This window comes from Pongo pygmaeus, chromosome 20, assembly GCF_028885625.2.
Source record: "Pongo pygmaeus isolate AG05252 chromosome 20, NHGRI_mPonPyg2-v2.0_pri, whole genome shotgun sequence".
NCBI lineage: Eukaryota > Metazoa > Chordata > Mammalia > Primates > Hominidae > Pongo > Pongo pygmaeus.
In genome coordinates, this window is record NC_072393.2 from 45184079 (window position 1) to 45209203 (window position 25125).

General features: G+C 44.5%; 1 protein-coding gene across 2 annotated transcripts in view; it reads right to left on the minus strand.

Moving 5' to 3' along the window:
• LOC129019674 (galactoside-binding soluble lectin 13-like) overlaps positions 1 to 23385 on the minus strand; it is a 28861-nt gene extending 5476 nt beyond the window's left edge. The window contains exons 1-2 of one of the 2 annotated variants that reach the window (XM_063658946.1): positions 23288 to 23385; positions 20251 to 20348 (exon numbers count right to left, since the gene is read on the minus strand). In XM_063658946.1, coding sequence (XP_063515016.1) covers positions 20251 to 20348; positions 23288 to 23335 — 146 coding nt within the window. In that variant the 5' untranslated portion in view covers positions 23336 to 23385. The remainder of the gene's footprint in view (positions 1 to 20250; positions 20349 to 23287) is intronic. The other variant, XM_054462710.2, reaches the window with a different exon arrangement.
• Positions 23386 to 25125: the final 1740 nt, after the last annotated feature.

The following is a 25125-nucleotide window of genomic DNA, read 5'->3' on the forward strand; positions in this document are numbered from 1 at the left end:
TCACCCAGAAGGTGTCCCTTTTTTTTTTTTTTTTTTTTTTTATTATTAACTTGTTCAGTAGTAAGCAGGTGGGGATTCTGGGGAAAGCTGTTATCCCTAGAATGGAATTTACTGCTTTCTCCTCCAGAGTTTCTGGGGAAGCACTGACCTTGATTCTCAGCAGAACCTGGGGAGTGAGGTGAAGAAAGTCCTTGTGTCCTACTGAGCCCACCCCAGGCCCCTTGGCTCTGATGAGTGAGGAGCTCTCCCATTTCTCTCATGTACCTGGGCTATGGGTCTCTTTTGTCTGTAGGTGTCTTTGTGCATCAGAATCTCAGAGTCCCTTCTTCTCTTGCAGATTCAGGGGGAAAGGTGAGATTTCTCTTTTTTTTTTTCCCCTGAGATGGAGTCTCACTCTGTTGCCCAGGCTGGAGTGCAGTGGCATGATCTCAGCTCACTGCAACCTCCACCTTCCAGGTTCAGGTGATTCTCTTGCCTCAGCCTCCTGAGTAGCTGGGATTACAGGAGCACACCACCATGCCCGGCTAATTTTTGTATTTTTAGTAGAGACGGGATTTCACCATGTTGGTCAGGCTGGTCTCAAACTCCTGACCTCATGATCTGCCCGCCTTGGCCTCCCAAAGTGCTGGGATTACAGGTGTGAACCACTGCAGCCAGCCGAAAGGTGAGATTTTTAAATCTAGTTTTTGATTTGTGTGCTTCTTGGCTCCAGACCTGTGTGAGGACATGTGCAGGAACAGGTGATCAGACTTCAGCCATAATGCTGTCTTCACCTGGGGCGGAGGACTCAGGACCCCTCCTCAAGTTCTCTTTGTGATGAAAGGAAACATTTTTAAACCTATATCAGACTTTAAAGAAGACATGAATTAGAATTTCCTTCCCTTTATCTGTCGTCTCCCTCTCTTTATTTTTCTCCTTAGATTTGCTGATTGTGAACGGAATCCGTTTTTGAAAAGCTCATCCAAGTTACCAAACAATCCATATTATTATGAGTAATTATTAAGCTGGCACTCAGGAAACCATTTCAATTCTAGGCATGGCCCATTGCTAACACCCACTGACCCTGCTGCTTCCCCACCACATGGTCTCCTTGCCCACATAGGAGGTAACACTCCCGACTTTCTTCTCTGGTTTTCTTTTAGCTTCACCACTTTGTTAAATACTGCTTTGTAGGAGGTAACACTCCTGACTTTCTGCTCTGGTTTTCTTTTAGTTTCACCACTTTGTTAAATACTGCTTTGTAGATGCTTTGTCTTGGAGGGCTTCTTCTGGGTCGTGCATCGTTAGATCGTTAGATCACATTGCTGTTTTTAGGATTCATCCATATTGCTATGTGAATCTGTAGTTCCTTCATTTTCACTGCACTGCACTTTGGAGTTTTATGAATATGTCAGCACATACATACCAATTTTACTCTAGATGGCCATTGGGAGTGTTCCAGCTTGGAGCAATTGCAAGTGTTGTTTTAGACACAAAATTGTTCCAGTTTCCTCATGCTGATCATGTCTTCTTTCAGGGAAAATTCCCAGGTAGATCATGGACTCCCTGAAATGTAAAGCAAATTACTCCCTTTGTGACTGGGAATACAAGTAATTGTTCAGAAGGCAAACAAATGGAGACCTACTGAGAATGCTGGGATCAAGACCCTCGAAGAATTAGAGTAAAGCATTGCAGATGGAAGGGGGTGACCCAGAATTCACCCAAAAGAAGATACTTCAAGGAGCATAGTCCCTCTTAGGAGAGGACTGTGGCATCAGTAGGGGTATCCTGAGATACAGGTTCAGCCTCCTACATGGGGGAAGGGGACAGTGGTGGTCACTGCAAGGGGTGGCAATGGAGGTGTCATAACCCTGTCTTTGACTGAAGAAAAATGGGGCCTGCAGGAAAGACCATCAGTGAAAGCTGACATTGTTTGCCCTGGTCCAGGGTGTACCTTGCATCCATCTCTGCCCAAGATTTATACTCTGCAAAGTTGTATCTGCCCTGGTCATTACTGGAGCCTGCAGCTCCTCCTCTGTGAAATGACTTTTCCCTTTCTCAGTCTGAAGGGAGGATGGGAGCAGGGCATGACCATCCATGACCACTCTTTACACAAACAAATTAGCTTTTTCTAAGTCTGGGCCTCAATCTTTCCCCAAACAAAGTTGTATATTCTTCATTCCTCAACTGAAAGAGAGAGCATAGGAGATTTATTCTTCTTTGTGTGGTTGAATGGAGAGATCTGTGAGCTTTGGAGTCCAGGTAGAAGGAAGGGAGCCCCCATGAGTGCCCCCCTCTGTTTTCAGTGTAGGGTGTGACTTCCACTCAGCCCTTCTCAGCTCTGACACAGCCCTTTTCACCATGGTACTCGCTGAGTTGTTCATGCCCCAAGTCTCCTCTCTCAGTCCACAAACCTCCATGCTATCCTTTATCCTTCTCTATCTATTACAGCCTTTCTGACATCTTGGGAAATTCCTGTGACTCTACTTTCATCAAGTAACCATAAATTGAGCAATTCTTATTTCCTACTGGTTCATCAAGGGCAGGAATGTGTTTATCTACCAATGATGGATAAGCATCTTGCTGTTTTTATAATAAAAAATATATTTTCTACAACTGTTTTCTGAAATACTGATGTGATAGAATTCATAAGAATCCAGCAGTAAATTATAAAATCATTTATGTTTCACGATAAATTTCTTGAGAATTTACTCATGGCTTGATAACTTCGTATGAAAAAGAAATGTAGTCAGATTTTTGGTTAGATTAAAAGTTCAGCCAGGGTTATAAGGAAGTAAAAGTTCTGGAGAGCCCTTGGCAGCTACCCAGTGGGTTCCCACTTCCATCCTGTGGTTATTTGCTGAGTTTCCTGTTGCATAAGTGGAGTGGACACACTCAGCAAATGGCAGAATCCTATGTTGGTTCTCTGACCTGTGTAGGGAGGGCTATGATGGCAGGAAAGACCAATGGAAGCCATTAGAACTGCCTCTATTTACAAGAATAGGAAAGCAAAAGCAACACCACATTTCTGGAGGGCCTGCAGAGATTAGAGCAACCATGAAGGACTTGAAAGATGCAAAGGTGGTGATTCCACCACGTTCTCATTCACTCATCTACTTGGCCCATGTAGAAAACAATTGGCTCTTGGAGAATGACAGTGGATTTTCATCAGCTTCACTAGGTGAAAACTGCAATTGCAGCTGCTGTACCAAATGTGGTTTTTTTGCTTGAGCAAATTAACACATCCTTTTTTGCATGGTGTGCATCTATCTGGCTAATTATTGGTTTTTTTTGTTTGTTTTTTTTTTTTTTTTTTTTTTTAGTTTGTTTTTCTTTGGTTCCTGTCAGTAAATGCCACCAGAAGAAATTTTCTTATAGTTGAGAGGATCAGCTGCCTTCACTGTCCCATGTCAGAATGTACAACTCCTCAACCCTGTGTCAGTTTAGTCTACAAAGACCATGATCACTTTTTTCTTCCAGAAAACATCATGTGGGTCCTTTACATTGATGATATTATGCTGATGAGACCTGGTGATGAGGTGGTGGGTATGACTTTGGACATACTGGTAAGACGTCCTAGATCTCCTCGGCTTAGTGGCTGAAGACTGATGTGGCCCGATCACCTCAGAAGCCTCCTGGACCATCACGGATGCTTTGGGTAACTCTTACAGTGGAGGGTAAGCCTGTCCCCTTCTTAATCAATACAGAGGCTACCCACTCCACATTACTTTCTTTTCAAGGACCTGTTTCCCTTGCCCCCATAACTGTTGTGGGTGTTGACGGCCAGGCTTCTAAACCTCTTAAAACTCCCCAACTCTGGTGCCAACTTGGACAACATTCTTTTAAGCACTCCTTTTTAGTTATCCCCACCTGCCCAGCTCCCTTATTAGGTTGAGACATTTTAACTAAATTATCTGCTTCCCTGACTATTCCTAGGCTACAGCCACACCTCATTGTCACCCTTTTCCCCAGTTCAAAGCCTCCTTCACATCCTCCCCTGGTATCTCCCCACTTTAATCCACAAGTGTAGGACACCTCTACTCCCTTTTTGGCGACCAATCATGCACCCCTTACCATCCCATTAAAACCTAATCACTCTTACCTTGCTCAACGCCAATATCCCATCCCATGGCATGCTTTAAAAGGATTAAAGCCTGTTATCACTCGCCTGTTACAGCATGGCCTTTCAACGCCTATAAACTCTCCTTACAATTCCCCCATTTTACCTGTCCAAAAACCGGACAAGCCTTACAGATTAGTTCAGGATCTGCGCCTCATCAACCAAATTGTCTTATCTATCCACTCCATGGTGCCAAACCCATATACTCTCCTATTCTCAATACCTCCCTCCACCACCCCTCCATAACCCATTATTCTGTTCTGGATCTCAAACATGCTTTCTTTACTATTTCTTTGCACCCTTCATCCCAGCCTCTCTTCGCTTTCACTTGGACTGACCTGGACACCCATCAGGCTCAGCAAATTACCTGGGCTGTACTGCCGCAAGGCTTCACAGACAGCCCCCATTACTTCAGTCAAGCCCAGATTTCTTCCTCATCCATTACCTATCTCGACATAATTCTTCATGAAAACACACGTGCTCTCCCTGCTGATCATGTCTGGCTAATCTCCCAAATCCCAACCCCTTCTACAAAACAACTCCTTTCCTTCCTGGGCATGGTAGGATACTTTTGCCTTTAGATACCTGGTTTTGCCATCCTAACAAAGCTATTATATAAACTTGCAAAACCAAACCTAGCTGACCCCATAGATCCTAAATCCTTTTGCCACTCCTCTTTCTGTTCCTTAAAAACAGCCCTAGAAGCTGCCCCCACACTAGGTCTCCCTAACTCATCCTAACCCTTTTCATTACACATAGCCAAAGTGCAGGGCTGTGTGGTTGGAGTTCTTACATAAGAGCCAGGACCACACCCTGTAGCCTTTCTGTCCAAACAACTTGACCTTACTGTTTTAGCCTAGCCCTCATGTCTGCATGTGGTGGCTGCTACCGCCCTAATACCTTAGAGGCCCTCAAAATCACAAACTATGCTCAACTCACTCTCTATGGTTCTCATAACTTCCAAAATATATTTTCTTCCTCATACCTGACACATGTAATTTCTGCTCCCCAGCTCCTTCAGCTATACTCACTCTTTGTTGAGTCTCCTACAATTACCATTGCTCCTGGCCTGGCCTTCAATCCAGCCTCCCACATTATTCTGGATACCACACCTGACCCCCATGACTGTATCACTCTGATACACCTGGCATTCACTCCCTTTCCCCATATTTCCTTCTTTCCTGTTCCTCACCCTGATCACACTTGGTTTATTGATGGCAGTTCCACCAGGCCTAATCACCACACACCAGAAAAGGCAGGCTATGCTATAGTATCTTCCACACCTATCATTGAGGCTACCACTCTGCCCCACTCCACTACCTCTCAGCAAGCTGAACTCATTGCCTTAACTTGAGCCCTCACTCTTGCAAAGGGACTGTGTGTCAATATTTGTACTGACTCTAAATACGCCTTCCATATCCTGCAACACCATGCTGTTGTATGGACAAAAAGAGGTTTCCTCACTATGCAAGGGTCCTCCATCATTAATGCCTCTTTAATAAAAATTCTTCTCAAGGCCACTTTACTTCCAAAGGAAGCTGGAGTCATTCACTGCAAGGGCCATCAAAAGGTGTCAGATCCCATCACCCAGGGCAATGCTTATGCTGATAAGGTAGCTAAAAAAGCAGCTAGTGTTCCAACTTCTGTCCCTCATGGCCAGTTTTTCTCCTTCTCATTGGTCACTCATATTTACTCTCCTACTGAAGTTTCTACCTATCAATCTCTTCCCACACAAGGCAAATGGTGCTTGGACCAAGGACAATATCTCCTTCCAGCCTCACAGGCCCATTCTGTTCTGTCTTCATTTCATAATCTCTTCCATGTAGGTTACAAGCTGCTAGCCCATCTCTTAGAACCTCTCCTTTCCTTTCCATTGTGGAAATCTATCCTCAAGGAAATCACTTCTCAGTGTTCCATCTGCTATTCTACTACTCATCAAGGATTATTCAGGCCCCCTCCCTTCCCTACACATCAGGCTCTGGTATTTGCCCCCACCCAGGACTGGCAAATTGACTTTACTCACATGCCTTGAGTCAGGAAACTAAAATACCTCTTGGTCTGGGTAGACACTTTCACTGGATGGGTAGAGGACTTTCCCACAGGGTCTGAGAAGGCCACCACGGTCATTTCTTCCCTTCTGTCAGAATAATTCCTCGGTTTGGCCTTCCCACCTCTGTATAGTCCAATAACAGACCGGCCTTTATTAGTCAAATCACCCAAGCAGTTTCTCAGGCTCTTGGTATTTAGTGGCTCCTGGTTTTACCTCAAATTGCCAACCTTAAGTCTCTCTTGAAGTTGATACAAGATCTTCAGTGGCAAGGTACCCTCCAATACTTTCACCCTGATGAAGTCCTATTCTTTACTTTTATACTCACTCTTATTCTGGTTCCCATTCTTATGCCACCTTCTACCTCTCCCCAGCTATCTCCACCACACTATCAAACTCACTCTCTCCTAGCCATTTCTAATCCTTCTTTAACAAACAATTGCTGGCTTTGCATCTCTTTCCTCCAAAATTGCAGAGGCCCTTACTTATGCACTGCAAAAAAAAAAAAAAAAAAGGGGGGGACTGTATATTTTTAAATGAAGAGTGTTGTTTTTACCTAAATCAATCTGACCTGGTATATGACAACATAAAAAAACTCAAGGATAGAGCCCAGAAACTCACCAACCAAGCAAATAATTATGCTGAACCCCCTTGGACACTCTGTAATTGGATGTCCTGGGTACTCCCAATTCTTAGTCCTTTAATACCTGTTTTTCTTCTTCTCTTATTTGGACCTTATGTCTTTCATTTAGTTTCTCAATTCATACAAAACCGCATCCAGGCCATCACCAATAATTCTATATGACAAATGCTCCTTCTAACAACCCCACAATATCACCCCTTACCACAAAATCCTCCTTCAACTGGACCTCTCCTACTCTAGGTTCCCATGCTACCCCTAATCCCGCTTAAAGCAGCCCTGAGAAACATCACCCATTATCTTTCCATTCCACCCCCCAAAATTTTCACCAACCCAACACTTCAACACTATTTTGTTTTATTTTTATTTATATAAAAAGAAAGGAATGTCAGGGCTCTGAGCCCAAGCTGAGCCATCATATCCCCTGTGACCTGCACGTATACATCCAGATGGCCTGAAGCAACTGAAGATCCACAAAAGAAGTGAAAATAGCCTTAACTGATGACATTCCACCATATGATTTGTTTCTGCCCCACCCTAACTGATCAATGTACTTTGTAATCTCCCCCACCCTTAAGAAGGTTCTTTGTAATTCTCCACACCCTTGAGAATGTACTTTGTGAGACCCACCCCCTGCCCACAAAACATTGATCCTAACTCCACCGACTAGCCCAAAACCTATAAGAACAAATGACAATCCACCACCCTTTGCTGACTCCTTTTTTGGACTCAGCCCACCTGCCCCCAGGTGAAATAAACAGCCTTGTTGCTCACACGAAGCCTGTTTAGTGGTCTCTTTACACGGATGCACATGACACACCCTATACTCTTGTGTGTGCGTCTTTACTTCCTCTAGCGCCGTTGGGTTAGGCTCTCCACGACGGAGCTGGTCTCAGCACATAGCGTGAGTTGTTTACACTTTTGGTACTGGTCCCTGGTGCACAGTAGTTTTAAATTTTGATGAAGTCATTTATCTGTTTTCATATATATAAAAGTGAGTTTCGTTCCAGCTTGTTCTGTTGATCTCCTTCCATCTTGTCCCTCCTACGCCTGCTGTGGGATGATGCACAACAAGCATCAAACTTTCCAAGCTCCAGAACTGTGAGCTAAACAAATTTCTATTTGTTATCAACCATCCCAGGTGTGCCTGCATGACAGACACCCGATCTTGCAAGACTATAATTAAAAGTCTTACTTTCGCTGTCTCTGGGTCTGTGAGTTCATTCTTTGGGTTTGGATGGGTGAGTTTGTTTCTCACAACCTAGTGGCCCATATGGGAATCTCTGTGCCTGCGTGGAGTGAGACTCCAGCCAAGATGGGAGATGTGTCCCACTTGATTTATGTGGCCTGCTCCATCTGGATGTCCCGGCTCCCCACAGAAGCCATAGACAAGCCTGAGACTGTTATTCAGGAGACAATGGAAGTGTAACAGGCAGAAAAGCAGGGACCACAGCAAACAGGCAACCTTGTGCATGAGCCGAGGTAGGAAAATTGGACTGAAAGTACTGCCTTGGTGGTTGGGCATTTTTGGAGGTTGAGCGTGTGTGTGTGAAATGTATTCCAGATATGAAGCCAGTGCAGAGTCTCAATCCATGGTTCTGTTCTCCTGTGAGGGAAACGACCAAAGGAGGATGAAGTGGTTAATTTGCGGGGTGTGCAAGAAGCCTCCAGTAAGGGGTTTGAGTACACAGGGAAACTCAGACCCAGGGACCAGCCAAAAATGGGAAGCAAAAATTTGAGGCCTAGGGAACAAAGGAAGGAGGGAGCCAAGGAGACCCCCTCCGACATCTCCCCAGGTAGTCCACTGGGGAAGATGTTACAGGCTTGGGGGAATAACCCCTGAACCAGGGATCAGGAAAAACAAAAGATGATAAAGTATTGCTTTTTGTCTGGCCTAAAAACCACATTCATCAGCCTTCTGTCTGTTGGCCTAAGTTTGGCTCAGATGAAGATTGGTTATGTCAAGCTTTAATTTTCTATGTTAATGATAGAGCCCCACACTCACAAGAGGAAGTAAATTATGCTCTTTTCTGGATTAAGGAATTAACTCCCATGTTCCTCCCTCCAAGCAAAAGATCCTATAAAGAATGCTTATACAGTGATAAATGCTGGGACCCCTTTTCTTTCCTGCCTCCACCCCCTGCCCTCCTCCACCCCACCCCGCACCATCTCAGGCAAAATAGGAAACAGGAAAATCAGGGAACAATATAAAAAATAGTCAGAAGGGGAGAGGTCTGGAGACCACAAGGAAACTAGACCAACTGCTCATTTAAACCCTTATCTGGGTTTAAGAAAACAGTTAGAACAATGCAAGAAGGGTATTGAAAGCTTCTCTATCCCCTGTAAAGAGCAGATGTCTAATAGGTACCCTCTTAGAGAAGTCCCTATGAAATGGGGAGGAGTTGGATTTGTGAGTGCGTCTTTAACAAGTACTGAACATGCCATCAGAGGTTAGGAATTTCAGAAAGGAAAGGAGGCCACTCTTGGAAGATTTCCTCTCCTCGGTTTAGCAGAGCAACTAGATCAATTTTTAGGACCCTTTTTTTTTTTTTTTTTTTTTTTGAGACGGAGTCTCACTCTGTGGCCCAGGCTGGAGTGCAGTGGCACAATCTTGGCTCACTGCAAGCTCTGCCTCCTGAGTTCACACCATTCTCCTGCCTCAGCCTCCTGAGTATCTGGGACTACAGGTGCCCGCCACCACGCCCGGCTAATTTTTTTTTGTACTTTTAGTAGAGATGGGGTTTCACTGTGTTAGCCAGGATAGTCTTGATCTCCTGACCTTCTGATCCACCCACCTTGGCCTCCCAAAGTGCTGGGATTACAGGCTTGAGCCACTGTGCCTGGCCAAGACCCAATTTTTATACTTGGGCTGAGATGATGTTAATCATAAATATTCTGTTTACTGGGGAGGAGCGGGGAATGATTGGAAGGGCAGCCATGAACATTTGGAAGAGAGAGTATCCTCCTGGGCAAGGAGTCCTGCAGCTGAGCAGAAATTCCCAAATACAAATCTCAGATGGGATAACAATAACCCCAGAGATCAGGCTCAAATGCAGGACCTAAGGGAACTGATAATTATAGGTATTAAAAAGTCCCCTCCCAGGACACAGAATGTCTCAAAAGCATTTGAGATCTAACAAGAAAAAGAGGAGACTCCCTCTGCATTTCTGCAGAGGCTCAGGGAACAAATAAAAAATACCCAGGATTAGATCCAGAGGACCCAGTAGGACAAGGCTTTTTAAAGGTTAATTTTGTGACTAAAAGCTGGCCTGCTATTACTAAAAAAACTGCAAAAGACTGATGGATGGAATAAAAAAACCAATTAAGGAATTACTGAGGGAAGCTCAGAAGGTTTTTTTGTAAGAAGAAAGAAAAGAGAAGCTGGGAAAGGGAGAAAGAGAAAAAGTAAGAAAGGAAATTGGAAAGAGAAAGGGGAGGAAATGGCTAATATAGAGGGCCAGAGAGAGAGAGAGAGAGAGAGAGAGAGAGAAATAGTTAAACTGTTGACCCTGAAGGCAGGAGAGAGCCCACTGCACATCTGTGTGTGGGAGCCAGCTGCTAAAAGCTGTTGATAAAATGTACTTATGAATCTGTCATTTTGGCAAAGCTGTTCATCTTGCAGATGGATGGGGGAGCCAGGACAAAGCACAGCCAGATCATGCCCAGAGAGAGAAAGAGGAAAAAACTGAATGTAAGGGAGAAAGGAAACAGGGGATGACAGAGGGAGGGAGGGAGAGAGAGAGAGAAGAAAGAAAACTGAGAGACGGAGAGACTGGAAAAACAAAGACCAAAGAGAGACACAGAAAGTGAGACTGGGGAGAAAAAATAATGTAAAATGAAGAAAGAGTACAAGAGGAAGTGAGAGGATGTGAAAAAGTTAGCAGGGCTGGGGGAAGGTTCTAGAGCATCAAGCAAAAAGGAGGTACAGGAAAAGGGTGCAGTCCCACCACCAAGGAGGGACAGAGCCTGGGAACTGGAGAATGCAAATAAGAAAGGGATATGCTTGAGGAGTAGTGGGTTGCCTACCGCAAAGACTAGACAGCTGTTTGTCAGGGGGCAGTAGAAAGGATTCAGGTTATGGAAGGGTAAATGGATAAGATGACCATTAAGGTTTTGCTGTTGTTTTACTGAGAGGCTGTAAGTCCTCAGTAAAGTAAGTCTTTACTTACTTTACTGTAAAGTCCGGGGACAGCTGTCAGTGAGGCTGCAGAAGGGCTGTGGGGCTGCAGAAGGAAGATCAGAACTACAGTTGCAAACTCAAATGACTACAGGGCCCACAAATGATGAGAAGAAGGGCTGCAGGGCTGGGTGGGGACTGTGGCTAACTGAAGAAGGCACACTCTGATAAAGGGGCCACAGATGCTCAGCTGTTCTTACAGTGCTGACCTGGTGTTGCCAGATTATCTGCTTTGTCAGAGGCCAGAATTCTGACTTTTTACGTGAAATAGGATTTTTAAATGCTGGCGACCATTTCAAAGAAAAACTTAAAAACCCAATACTGGCAAAAGAGGATGCCAGTTTCCAATTGCCTAAGTACAGAGAGCTCATGGTGGGAAGTCTGCCAAGATGCTTTGAAGTGGGATGTTTGAAAGTTCTGTTTCCCAGAGCCAGGATGAGCTGGGGGAGGATCCTTGCAGCTGAAGAGGAAGAAAAGCCATTAGTTCTCCTCCCAGAGCTGGACAAACTGGACACCATTTGCAGTTGCTGGGTCACCAACAGGAGTGGCATGGAATACAGACAGTGCAGGTCTCAGCCTGCCAGGGGGACACATGGTGCCTCAAAGCAAAGAAAGAGGAAGCGAGCACAGAGCTAGGGATGCCTTTACTAATAAGAGTGCCCATCAGGGAAGGCGCCCACACAGGCTGGCAGCTCTTCAAACCAGCAGCTCTTGGCCCAGAAACAAACCCAGCAGGGCCTGGCCAGAGGAACCCTGGGAGGCCAGCCGGTCAGTCCCTTGCCTCCCTGAGTTCCTCCAGGCATCAGTAGGCCCTGGGGAAGTGCCTAACTGAACTCCAGCAAGTTTCTTATGAAAAGAAGAGGAGAATGGGGAGGCATCAAACCATAACTCTTTAAATATCATAAAATATCAAACTAAAGCTCTTCCCCAGCATCTATTGTTTCCTGACTTTTTAATGATTGCCATTCTAACTGGTATGAGATGGTATCTCATTGTGGTTTTGATTTGCATTTCTATAATGACCAGTGATGATACCAAAGGATTAGAAATCATTCTATTATAAAGACACATGCACACATATGTTTATTGCAGCACTATTCACGATAGCAAAGACTTGGAACCAACCGAAATGCCCATCAATGATAGACTGGATAAAGAAAATGTGGTACATATACACCATGGAATACTATGCAGCCATAAAAAAGGGTGAGTTCATGTCCTTTGCAGGGACCTGGATGAAGCTGGAAACCATCATTCTCAGCAAACTAATGCAGGAACAGAAAAACTTACACCACATGTTGTCACTCATAAGGGGGAGCTGAGCGATGAGAACACATAGACACAGGGAGGGGAACATCACACACCGGGGCCTGTCAGGGGGTAGGGGGCTAGGGAAGTGATAGCATTAGGACAAATACCTAATGTAGATGATGGGTTGATAGGTGCAGCAAACCAACATGGCACATGTGTACCTACATAACAAACCTGCACGTTGTGCACATGTACCCTAGAACTTAAAGTATAATCATAAAAAAAAAAGAAAATATGAATCATTCCTCTTGTCTCTCTAGACAGGGGGTGAGGTTCAATGAACCCATGGAGAAGCCCTCAACCTGCACCCACATCCTAAATGTCGCCGGCAAGCCAAACTATGGCAACTATTCAGCTCTTCATATACCCCGGGCAGATGTCAGGTGGTATTGTGGGAAAGCGAACCTCATAACTATACCCCGGCCAGATGTCAGGTGGTATTGTGGGAAAGCGAACCTCCATAACTTGTTGCTGTCCAACTGGACCAGGACTTCTGCTTTAATACAATTGGCTATTCCATTCACCCTGGCATTCCATAACATACCTGAAGAAACTCATGGTCATCCAGACTGGAGAGATTTAACAACTTCCTTTAACCCCAATATAAATATTAATTCCATAAAAGTCCCCAGGGGTGTGCCTAATGAATTTAAGGCTCAAAATCAAATAGATGCTGGATTTAAGTCAGTATTCTTCCGGTGGTCAACTATTAACAAAAATGTAGATTGAATCAATTACACCTATTATAATCAACAAAAATTCATCAATTACACTAGAGATGCCTTTAAGTTGTCAGCCAACTAGCTCCCAGCCAGCTAGATGCCACTAGCCAAAAGGCTTGGGAAAACAGAATTGCACTGGACATATTAGCAAAAAAAGGTGGTGTATGTGTTATGTTGGGCAGAAAATGTACTTTCATTCCCAAAAACACTGCCCCAGATGGAACCATTACAAAGGCGCTACAAGGATTAACAACTCTGGCCAATGAGCTGGCAGAAAATGCAGGAATAAACAACCCTTTTTCTGATTGGGTAAAAGGTTGGTTTGAAAAATTGAAAGGAATAATAGCTTCAATTCTTACAGCTCTTGTAATTGTAGCCGGGGTTCTAACAGCCATAGGATGTTGTATTATCCTTGCATGAGGGGTTTTACACTAAGGTGAATTAAAACAGCTATCAGTAAGCAGATGCCCCTAATGTCCCAACAAAATAATCTATTATTATTAGAAACCAAGTTAAACTCCTCCTTCTATGAAAAGGAAAGTAAATAACTTCTGAAACAGCTTAAAAAATGAAGTAGTTTAGTAAAAAACAAAGTAATTTAGATAAAACTGAGACACAGAAGGGTCAAAAGAGAAGGGAATTATAGAAAATAACCTGTATGTAGTGGCCCATTTTCAATTCTAAGTGCCTTAGTATAGGTTTAAGCAGGCTACATGGAAATCAAGAGATAAAGAAGCAGAATGTACCAAGCCACCACCAACCCCCCTCCTTCCTGATTTCCCTTTCACCCAGCTGCCAGGTGCCTTTCGATCGGGACCCCCTCAACTACCCCCTCCCCACCCCACCAAAGACTTTAGTTTAGGCTAGCTTGCAGCATAGAAAATTGTACCCTTTCTTATCAGCTAAGTGCTGCCACCAGGGCCATAGGTCAATTGTTTAAAGAGCCCTGAGACAGTTGCAATGCACTTTGGGCTGCAACAAAATGCAACAGAAAGACTCAAAAGAACATACATGAAGGCTTAATCCAACTACCCCAATAGGCAGAGTTCAGGAAGATTGTAACTCCATAGTACTCAGCTAATGAGGAACTGAGGGAGGGACTTGCACACTAGGAAATAAATTGTTCATTGAAACCGTCCCGGGTGTGCCTGCATGCTAGACACCTGATCTTGCAAGACTGAAATTAAAAGTCTCACTTCTGCTGTTCTCCAGGCCTCTGAGTCCATTCTTTGGGTTTGGATGGATGAGTTTGTTTCTCACAACCCTCACTCCATTATCCTCATCTGTGCATTTCCCTGGTGACCCCTTCTTCCCCCTGGTACCTCCCTCACCATCATTTCTGCTGCATCACAGACACAGAGATGCACGGTATGTTGTTGTGACTAAGCTTCTTTCTGACATCTCACCCCTTCTCACCCTGCTGAGAAAACTTGATGGGAGGTTCTTAGAATCAGGAATGAAACCAAGGCACAGGGCTGACAGGGAATATTTAAATGTTACAACTCCAACAGATGCGCACAGAAGCCCGGACACAATTCCAGAGAGCTGCCCAGAGGGAAACAATGAAACTACTAACCGTGAGTTGAAAAGGAATAGCCTTCCATAATGCCAAGCCACACAGAAATAAGAAAGGGTGATTTTATGAGATAAACATATAAACATTTCCATTGTGAATGCTCTACTGAAAGTTGTGGGTGTATGATAGAGAGACCCTAGGGAAATGGTATCTGACATGCTTGTGGGGTGTGGGGAGCAGACCCTGAACCAGTGTAACCCTCTGTGAGCACATGATGGTGTCTGATGAGAGTGATCTCTGCTGAGATGATATGACTTTAGGTGGGAGGTGGACGGCCCACCAGGATGGGCGGGCATGTCCCTGAGTGTAAGTGGGGGAGACTGTGCTTTGTCTTCATGACTGTGATGTGAATGTGTGTGTGAGCACAGCTGGACCAGTGCATGAGCATCTTTACATGCACAGTGAGCAGGGGTTTGTGACTCAGTGAGTGGCATGGCTTTGTATGACTGTGTGTGTGTGTGTGTGTGTGTGTGTGTGCGTGTGTGTGTGCTGTGATGTGACTGGGTGTTGAACTGGGACCGTGCATGTGGCCTTCTGTGTATGTGAAGTTTCCTCCCCACATCGCAGCTGATGAAGCAGCTGTGCATCTTCCCTTGTGTGTCAATGTGGATCCCCGGTGGAAGAACTGGTGGGGATCTTGGGGATCATGAGGTACCAAGGACTCATCTCTTAGCATTAGTGAGAGCAGAAAAAATGGATCCTCAAGTGCCTCCTCCCAAGCAGAGTGGGCAAGAGGAACACAGACTGTGGGGGCAGTGGATTCTCAGGAGGAGTATGCACAGAGTGACCACTGGCTCCTGCCCCCCAGGCTCAACTTCCCTGTCTCCCACCCCAGCCTATCTTTTTCTTTGTGTGACAGGAGGGTGAGCAAATCCTGATTCGCTAGGGAAGGACATTGGGACCCTTGGGTTCAGAGACGAAATCACCAAAAACAAGAAAGGAACATGTTTAGCTTCAGATCAGGCAGAACTGACAGTGGATAGTCATCAACAAGTTTGCTGAGGCCTGTAATCCCAGCACTTTGGGAGGCCGATGGGGCAGGATTGCTTGAGGCCAGGAGTTGGAGACCAGCCTAGGAAACACTGTGAGATTCTATCTTTTCAAAAGTTTAAAAATTTGCCAGGCATGGTGGTGCATGTCTGTAGTCTTAGCTGCTTGGGGGTTGATGCGAGAGGATCACTGAGGGCCAGGAGTTCAAGGCTGCAGTGAGCTATGATAATGTCACTGCATTCCAGCCTGGGTGAAAGTGTGAGACCCTGTCTCAAAAAGGGAAAACATCATTTAATTATAGATTCCCTCCAATCCCTTCCCTGACCCACACATTCCATGTGTGCAAGTACAGAAGCTGTGTTCTCAGCAATATGTGCCCCTTCTGGGAAGGAGGTCCATGGCCCTTGATGATTGTGATGCATGTGCCTCCCACACACAAGTGTTTCCTGTTCTTTCCTGTTCATTTCCCTCTCTCATTCAGCAAGTGTTGTTTCTCACTGGAGTGACTCTCTTTACCATTACATTCTCCAGCCTTGTTTCAGCAGTTTCAGACTTGAAATTGATCACAGGTCCGTGTTCCATAAAGACCCTCTTTATTTTGCTAGGTCATAACCAACAGGCCATACACATTCCAGTAACTGGGCTAAAGGTTTTACATATATTAACTGCTGTATTACTGAAAACACCCTACAAAGTAGGGGTTTTTGATAGTCCCCCTTATACTGTGAAAAATGAGGTAGGGAGCATTCAAGTAGTGGATCTGAGGTTGCACTGCTGGCTGGGTGGAGTGTCTAACCTGAAGGGGTGGGTTGCCCCTCCACACCTGTGGGTGTTTCTCGTTAGGTGGAATGAGAGACTTGGAAAAGAAAGAGACACAGAGACAAAGTATAGAGAAAGAAAAAGGGGGCCCAGGGGACCAGCATTCAGCATACGGAGAGGATCCATGCTGGCACCAGCCTCTGAGTTCCCTTAGTATTTATTGATCATTATCAGGTGTGGCAGGATAATTGGATAATAGTGGGGAGAAGGTCAGAAGGTAAACACGTGAACAAATGTCTCTGCATCATAAACAAGGTAAAGAAAAAAGTGCTGTGCTTTTGATTGGCATATACATAAACATCTCAATGCCTTAAGGAGCAGTATTGCTGCCAGTATGTCCCACCTCCAGCCCTAAGGCAGTTTTCCCCTATCTCAGTAGATGGAATATACAATTGGCTTTACACTGAGACATTCCATTGCCCAGGGATGAGCAGGAGATGGAAGCCTTCCTCTTATCTCAACTGCAAAGAGGTGTTCCTTCCTCTTTTACTAATCCTCCTCAGCACAGACCCTTTATAGGTGTCGGGCTGGGGGATGGTCAGGTCTTTCTCTTCCCATGAGGCCATATTTCAGACTATCACATGGGGAGAAACCTTGGACAATACCTGGCTTTCCTAGGCAGAGGTCCCTGCGGCCTTCCGCAGTCTCTGGGTACTTGAGATTAGGTAACAAGCATGCTGCCTTCAAGCATTTGTTTAACAAAGCACACCCGGCACAGCCCTTAATCCATGTTACCCTGAGTTGACACAGCACATGTTTCAGGCAGCACAGGGTTGGGGGTAGGGTTACAGATTAACAGCATCTCAAGGCAGAAGAATTTTTCTTAGTACAGAACAAAATGGAGTCTCCTATGTCTACTTCTTTCTACACAGACACAGTAACAATCTGATCTCTTTCTTTTCCCCACATAATGCTGTAATCCAGCAGTTTGTGAAGCTGAAGCAGGAGAATCCCTTGAGCTCAGGTGATACAGACCAGCCTGCACAACATCATGAAACCCCAACTCTCCAAAAACATAAAAATTTAGCTGAGTGTGTGGTGTGCACCTGTAGTTCCAGCTACTTGGGGCCTGATCTCGGAGGATCCCTTAAGCTTGAGTGGTTGAGGCTGTTGTGAGCCCTGATCACATCACGGCACTCCAGCCTGGGTGATAAAATGAGACCCTGTTTTGAGAAAGAGAAGTTAAAAAAAGTTAACATCTCCCTGCTAGTAAGAGGCAGAATCAAGAATGGAATCCAGGCAGCCCAGTTTCTGAAACTCTGCTCTTAACTAAGATCCCCCATGTCTTCAGGAATATCAGGCCCTGACTGTGCTAGAGTGGAAGAGGTAAGGCTCAGAATCTGCCCTTTGATCTCTGACCTGCTGCACCACAGGAATCTGTTACAGGAGAGGAGGGCACACCTGCCCATGCCCCTCTCATCCACTCTCAATCCCCTAGCAGGTGCCATACACATGACCAGTCTCCTTCTCCATGATTCTTGCATGACAATGAGAGGGACACTGATCTTCCCTTTCATGTGGGTTCTCCATGGTCTATGGCAGGGGGATGGAGGAGAAGGGAAAACATTTGCTCAGGAGCTCACTCCATGTGTGAGTGATGTGGAAATTTCTAGTTGGAGGCACCATGTAAATGCAGGTCCTGGAGACCCTCCAGCACCAGGTATGTGAACTGCAGTTTCTGTACTGTGAGCCACTCTTGGGCTCTAGAGGAGGAGGAAGTTCAAGGGTTGGAGAAGTGGCTCTTTTTCTATCAAGGGTCATAGAACTTTAGGGAAATGGACAACTCATAGGCTTGGCCATTGATTGTGGCTCAGTTTCCATTTGGGGATGAAAGGCAGAGCATCTCACCTCCTCAGGAATGAAGAGCTGAAACAGCCCCACAGGGATGAAGCCTGCAGTGTAAGCACCAATACTTCACTCTACCTAAGAAAAAGGGGGAAGGGATTTGTGTGTGTGTCCTTTGTGTGCCCCCAAAGGGAGGGACCTGCCCAACACACTGTATGCTCTGCCCTCAGCAATGACCCACAGCCGCAGGTGGATTTCCACACTGAGATGAATGAGAAGTCAGACATTGCCTTCCATTTCTGAGTGTACTGAGTGTACTTTGGCCATTTTGTGGTCTATGAGCAGCTGTGAGTGTGGGGCCTGGAAGCATGGGGTGAGATGCCACAATATGCCCTTTGAGGATGGCAAACCATTTGACCTACACATCTACGTGCTGGACAGTGAATACCAGGTGAGCACCCCAGGAGCTCCCAGGACCCGGCCCCTGTGGGGGCAGAAGGTAGCCCTCCCTCAGCTTGCCCCACAAGACCCATGGGGAACATCTTCCATAACAACTCTTGCCCCAGGCTTTTCATCACACAGCACCCTCTGCTTGCATTGCCACCCTCATCTCTTTTCCCTCATCTGGCCACAGTCAAGGTCAGCTCATCTGCCAGTTCCCCAAAGGTGAAGAATCTCTTCAGTCTTCACCCATAGCCCTCATTTCTATGTGTGCTGTTATTTACATTTTCATGAGGCTAAATAGATAAAATGTCACATGAATAAAATTGCTTTAGTCAGTCAAAAATTGAGTCTTCCTTTCACTCCTGAACCCCAATCCTCAGAGCGTATTATTGGCTTCTCTACTCTTTTTCTATACATAGTCTATGCTTATAGAAGCATGTATATCTACATATGTGTGTCTATACATATATGCTTTCATTTGTTTTTAAACAAATTCTGGCATAAGTTTCTCTATACATTACTCTTTAGAAACTAGAATTGATTTGTGCTCAAAGAGTAGATCTTGGAGAAATCATCTATCCATGGTGCTGCCTCATTTTTGAAAGACTGCAGGATATCCCTCTAGAAGGATTTCCAAAACTTGCTCAACTTGACCCTTTACATGAGCATTGAGGTTATTTCCAATATTTTGCTCTCACAAATGCTGCCATATTAAGCTTTCTAATCAACCTTCTTGTCATTATGAACTTCCCAATACTTATATTGGAAGATAACTACAGAGAAATGGAAGAATTGGTTCAAAATGATGTGCATTTTAATTTTGAGAATGAAACCTAATAGATGACTTCCTGTATAGCCTCAGTAGTAAAGAATATGAACAAACTTTCTGACATTTAAAACAGGTAGGCCGGCCTGGTGCGGTGGCTCACGCCTGTAATCCTAGCACTTTGGGAGGCCAAGGCGGGTGGGTCACCTGAGGTTAGGAGTTTGAGACCAGCCTGGCCAACGTGGTGAAAACCCGTCTCTACTAAAAATACAAAAGATTAGCCAGGTGTGGTGGCGGGCGCCTGTAATCTCAGCTACTCAGGAGGCTGAGGTGGGAGAATCGCTTGAACCTGGGCAGTGGAGGTTGCAGTGAGCCAAAGTCGCACCACTGCAGTCCAGCCTGGGTGACAGAGCGAGACTCTGTCTCAAAACAAACAAACAAACACACAAACAAAACCAAACCAAAGCAACAAACAAACAAAAAAACAAAACGAGTAGGCCAAAAGATTTACATTCTATTCAGATTTAAGTCAGAGATGTTTTCCTATGTTTATAAGGTATTAAAGACAATATCCTATGTTTTGCAATATTCACCCAGTTGCACCTGTCTGGGACACTTGAATTTCATTCTCTGCCACCCCCAGCCCTGATCTGGGCAACTCCAAAGAGAAAGCCTATCAGCAATGATTGGCGGTCAGAGTTCGTGAAACTGAAAAGGATGCATTCAGTGCATCCTTTTTTGGGAACTAAGATCCCAAAAGATGAAGTTTGGCTTCATCAATCAGCTTCTGCTGCAGTAATAAGCATCACTAAAATCTCAATGACTTATGACAACGAGATTCTTTTTTTTTTTTAAATTTTTTTTTTTTACTTACATCACTCTCCTGCTCGGAGCTAGTGGTGGCTGTGCTCCACATCTTGCTCCTTGTAGGATGCAGCCTGAAGGAGCCTTGACTAGTTGGGACATCCCATTCTTGGGGCAAGATGGAAAACACTGATGAAGCAATGGTGCAACGCTCTTCAAACTTCTGCTCAGAAGTGACACTCGTCACTGTTGCTCACATTTCACAGGCCAAATTAAGTCAAACGGCCAAGCCTGATGTCAATGGCCAGGAAGTATATCCCTTTTTCTGGACAAGTAACATAATTTATCTCCCCAGTGCATTTTAAACTATTTTGGAGCATTAAAAAATTAATGAAAACTCTAAATTAGTCACATATAGTGAGCTTAAAAACAATTTGAAAAGCTGACAAAGACCAAACATTAACAGTACATAGCAACGTCACTTGGTGAATATTGATGCAACAACCCTCAAGAGAATATTCATAATCACTAGCACATGGTGTTAACAGAATAATACACCTTGACCAGGTTGGTTCACTTCCTGGATCATTTTGTGGACCAAAATATTATGAAATTCTGTGAATTCATCATAGTAGTAAGCCTAATAAAAAGCATACAATTATCTTCATACTGAAAAGGCAATTGACGTAGTTTAACCACCATTCCCAATACAGTTCCCAATCAAGTAAAACAAACAAAACACAGAACAAAAAGTGGGAAAAAATGAAACATAAAAATAAATTAGAAATTTATTTACATGGCAAAATACACCTAATATAGCTGGAAAACCAACCTTGTACTTCATGGGGGAAATGCTAAAACCTGCCTAAAACTGGGAAAAGGACAACGGCACCCGTGATTATCATTATTATGTGGTATTATGCAGAGTTACTACTATCCAAAGCAGTTATTTAAAAGATACAATCAAAGACATAATCTCATTTAAAATATCCACAGGAGAAAAAGCTAGAAATAACCTGAATGCGAACTGTGTAAGACTTATTGGAAGAATAATTTAATTTCTGGAGGATACAAGAAAACTCATGAAGAAATAAATGGAGTATCCTAATTCTTGAATAGCAATAATTCACAATATAAGAAAGAAATATTTGTTTTAAATTTAAAAATTAATTTGGTAATCAGCAGAAATACCTATTTTTGAGCCTGATAAGTTGATTCTAAAATTCACATGGAAATACATTCCAGCAAGAAAAGATAGAAAAACTCTAACAAAGAAAACACCAAAGGGGAATCAGCATTACCAGATATTAAAAAGCATATGACAAAGTCTCAGTCATCCAAATAGCATCTTGCAGGCACACACAGAGTCAGACAGACCTGAGACCTGAGTCGGAGAGACAAGAGGATAGTCCATAAATAGAGCCAAACACAACTTAATAGATGATACAGTGGGATCTTACACTTAAATTGATGAGATGGTAGGCTATTTGGTCAAAGGTGTTGAGACAATTAAGTATCAATTGTCTCAATATCCAATATCCAGTTTTAATCTTTACCTCATAAAGTACATCAGGATAAATTCCAAATGACTCAAATATCCAAATGAGATAAAAATAAAACAAAAAAAGATAAACTTAGGATGGGGAAGGCCCTTATGTCTTATGTCTTAGTGTCCAGAAGCCATCACATATAAAAATCAACTAAACATAACAGATAAAACTTTTAAAAGTTTATATCACAGAAAACTTTCAAAATCATCAAAGACAAATACAGTGGGAAAAAAAATCTCTGCCAATCTTTGCAGACAAATGATTAATTTAATACAAAAAAGAGCTCCTGGAAATCAATTTATAAAAAAGGACTAACAATTCAATAGAAAGAAGGATAAAGGCTATGGACAGCTGCTTATGGGGGAAAGAAATCAATATGGCTCTGTAATATAGAACTGAATCTTGTCCAGAGACACCTCTGCCTGGCTTTTGCCCTCAGCTTCTGAGAGATAATCTGTAAGCCCCTGATGCACGTGCCTGACAGGAGTGTCTTGTTTACCTGGGAGCCTAGGGTTGCCCAGATAATAACACTGTAATTTAGGGTGAGGGCCCTGGGGCAGCCAGACAGTCACAGGGAACTTAGGGTGGGCACTCTGAACCACACCAACAATGGGATGTAAGGTGAGAGTTTTGGATCATGAGCTTTCATTCCTCTGGAAGGGCTGGAGATTGAAGTCAGACATACGGTCACTGAACCACAGAGCCCCATAAAGACTCCTGAGGCCAAGGCTCAGATTCACCTTCCTGGCCTCAAAAAAGGAGATCATAAAAGAAAGGCAGGAGCATGTTCACCCGAGCATGCAAGAAGGTCATGTGGTGGGAAAGGAACACGCTGGATCCATGGGGTGTTAGCAGTGGGCCATGCCTGGAATCGGGTGGTTGCCAGAGTGCTACTTTAATAATTACTCATCATCATATACAGTTGGAAGCTAGGAAGCTAGGATCAAGTTTTCTATAAATGGTTTAAAATCACTGACAATGAAACTGAAGAGTAAAATAAAGAAAGGAGAGGCAGGGAGGAAGGGAGGGAATTCTAATTCGTTCCATCTTTAAATTCCAATATAGGTTTTAATAATGCTTCCTCTCATCACAGAAAGAGAACTTCAAGAGGGCTTCTGGGTGCTTCACCCCAGATGAAGGCTGCATTACAGCTCAAGTTCTACACCCATACCTCTCCTCACATGGGTCTGAAACTTGCACACAAATCAAGAACTGTACTTAAGAATCTCACCTTTCCCCCTGAATCTGCAGGAGGAGCAGTATCTCTAAAACATTAATTCACATGAACACCCAGAAAGAAAGCAGAAGATGTAGCTAGAGCCCAAGTGTGAGAGAGATGGGAACAGCCCACACCTGGCAGAGCCAAGGGGCCTCATGTGGGCTCAGGACACAATGGCTTTCTCTACCTTTCTCCACAGGTCCTTTTGAGGATCAAGGCAGGTACTCTCCCAGAACCTCTGGGGACAAAGAGAAGCATTACCTTCTAGGGATAATGCCTTTCCTCAGAATCCCCACCTTTTGTTATTTTACCATTGTACAAATTAGAAAAATGCACACCTTCCTGGTAGATTCTGCAGAGTGGAGAAAAGGCTTCATGAGCGGCATGGAGGCTGGACTTCAAAACCCCTCACCCTCACTCCATCATTGTCATCTGTGCATTTCCCTGGTGACCCCTTCCTCCCACTGTTACCTCCCTCACTGTCATTTCTGCTGCATCACAGACACAGGCCTGCAAACAGACATGGTTGTGACTGAGCCTGTTTCTGACACCCTAGCCACTCTCATCTTGCAGAAAAAGCTTGCTGGGAGTGTCTTTGAGTCAGAAATAGCCAGAGTGCAGGGCTGACAGAGAGCATTTCAATTTTGCAGCTTCAAGAGGATCACACAGAAGCCTGTACACAATTCATAGCAGTCTCCCAGAGGGAGGAAAAATGTCAGGGCTATAGGTGAGATGAAAAGGCACAATCTTCAATAATCTCAAGCCTCACAAATCAAGAACAAATAAGGAGGCATTTTCTGAGATGAAAATATGAGCATTTCTATTGTGAATGCTTTACTGAGAGTTGTGGGCGTGTGCAAGAGAGCCCCTGGGGCTATAATATCTGAGATGCTTGTGGGGTGTGAGGTGTGGATCCTGGACTAGTGTAACCCTCTGTGAGCATGTGATGGTGTCTGATGAGAGTGAACTCTGCAGAGATGTTGTGTCTTTAGGAGGGAGGTGGATGGCCCACCAGGACCGGTGGGGTGTGTGAGTGAGAGTAAGGCAGGTAATTCTGCTTTGTCTTCCTGTCTGTAATGTGAGTGTGTGTGTGAGCACAGCTGGACCAGTGCATGAGCATCTTATATGCACAGTGAGCAGGTATGTGTGACTCAGTGAGTGGCCTGGCTCTGTGTGACTGTGGGTGTGTGTGCTGGGATGTGACTGGGTGTTGAACTGGGAACATGCATGTGGTCTTCTGTGCATGGGAAGGTTCCTCTCCACACAGCAGCACCTCTGATGAAGCAGCTGTGCATCTTCCCACCTGTGTCAATGTGGATCCCAGGTGGCAGAACTGGTGGGGATCTTGGGGATCATGAGTTACTGAGGATTTGTCTTGAGCATTTATGAGAGTAGAATGTGTGAATCCTCGGGTGCCTCTTCCAAACCAGATTTGGGGAGAGGAAAACAGACTATGGGGGTGATGGTTCCTCAGGTGGAGTCTGAACAGTCACCACTGGCTCCTGCCTCCCAGGTTCAGCCTCCCTGTCCTCCAGCCAAGCTTGTCATTCCCATTGTGCACCAGGATGGTGGGCAGATCCTGGCTCACTAGGGGAGGACACTGGGGGACCTGGTTTCAGAGACTTAATCAACCATCAGACACAGCTTACAGTGGCTATTAATCAACTAAGTGGCTGCCTTCACTGGCTCATGCCTATAATCCCACCACTTTGGGAGGCCAAGATGTGAGAATAACTTGAGACTAGGAGTTTGAGATCAGCCTGAGAATCATGGCCAGATCCTTTATTTAGAAAAACTTTAAATATCAGATGGCCATACTGACATATACCTGATTCATCCCAGCTACTCAGGAGGCTGAGACATGAGCACCCTGAAGCCCAGGAGTTCAAGCAAGTCTACAGTGAGCTCTGACTACACCACTGCACATCAGCTTGGGCGACAGAACAAGACCCAGTCTCAAAAGAAAACAAAAATTTACCACTTGTAGATTGTGTCCAGTTATGATCCTGATCCACACTCTTTATTTGTGCAAGCACTGAGGCTGTGCTCTCAACAATCTGCGGACCTTCTGGGAAGGACATCCATTACCCTTGATGACTGTGTTACGTGTGCATCCCACACACAGGGGTTTCCTGTTCTTTATCATTTCCCTCTCCTCTTCAACAAACATTGGTTC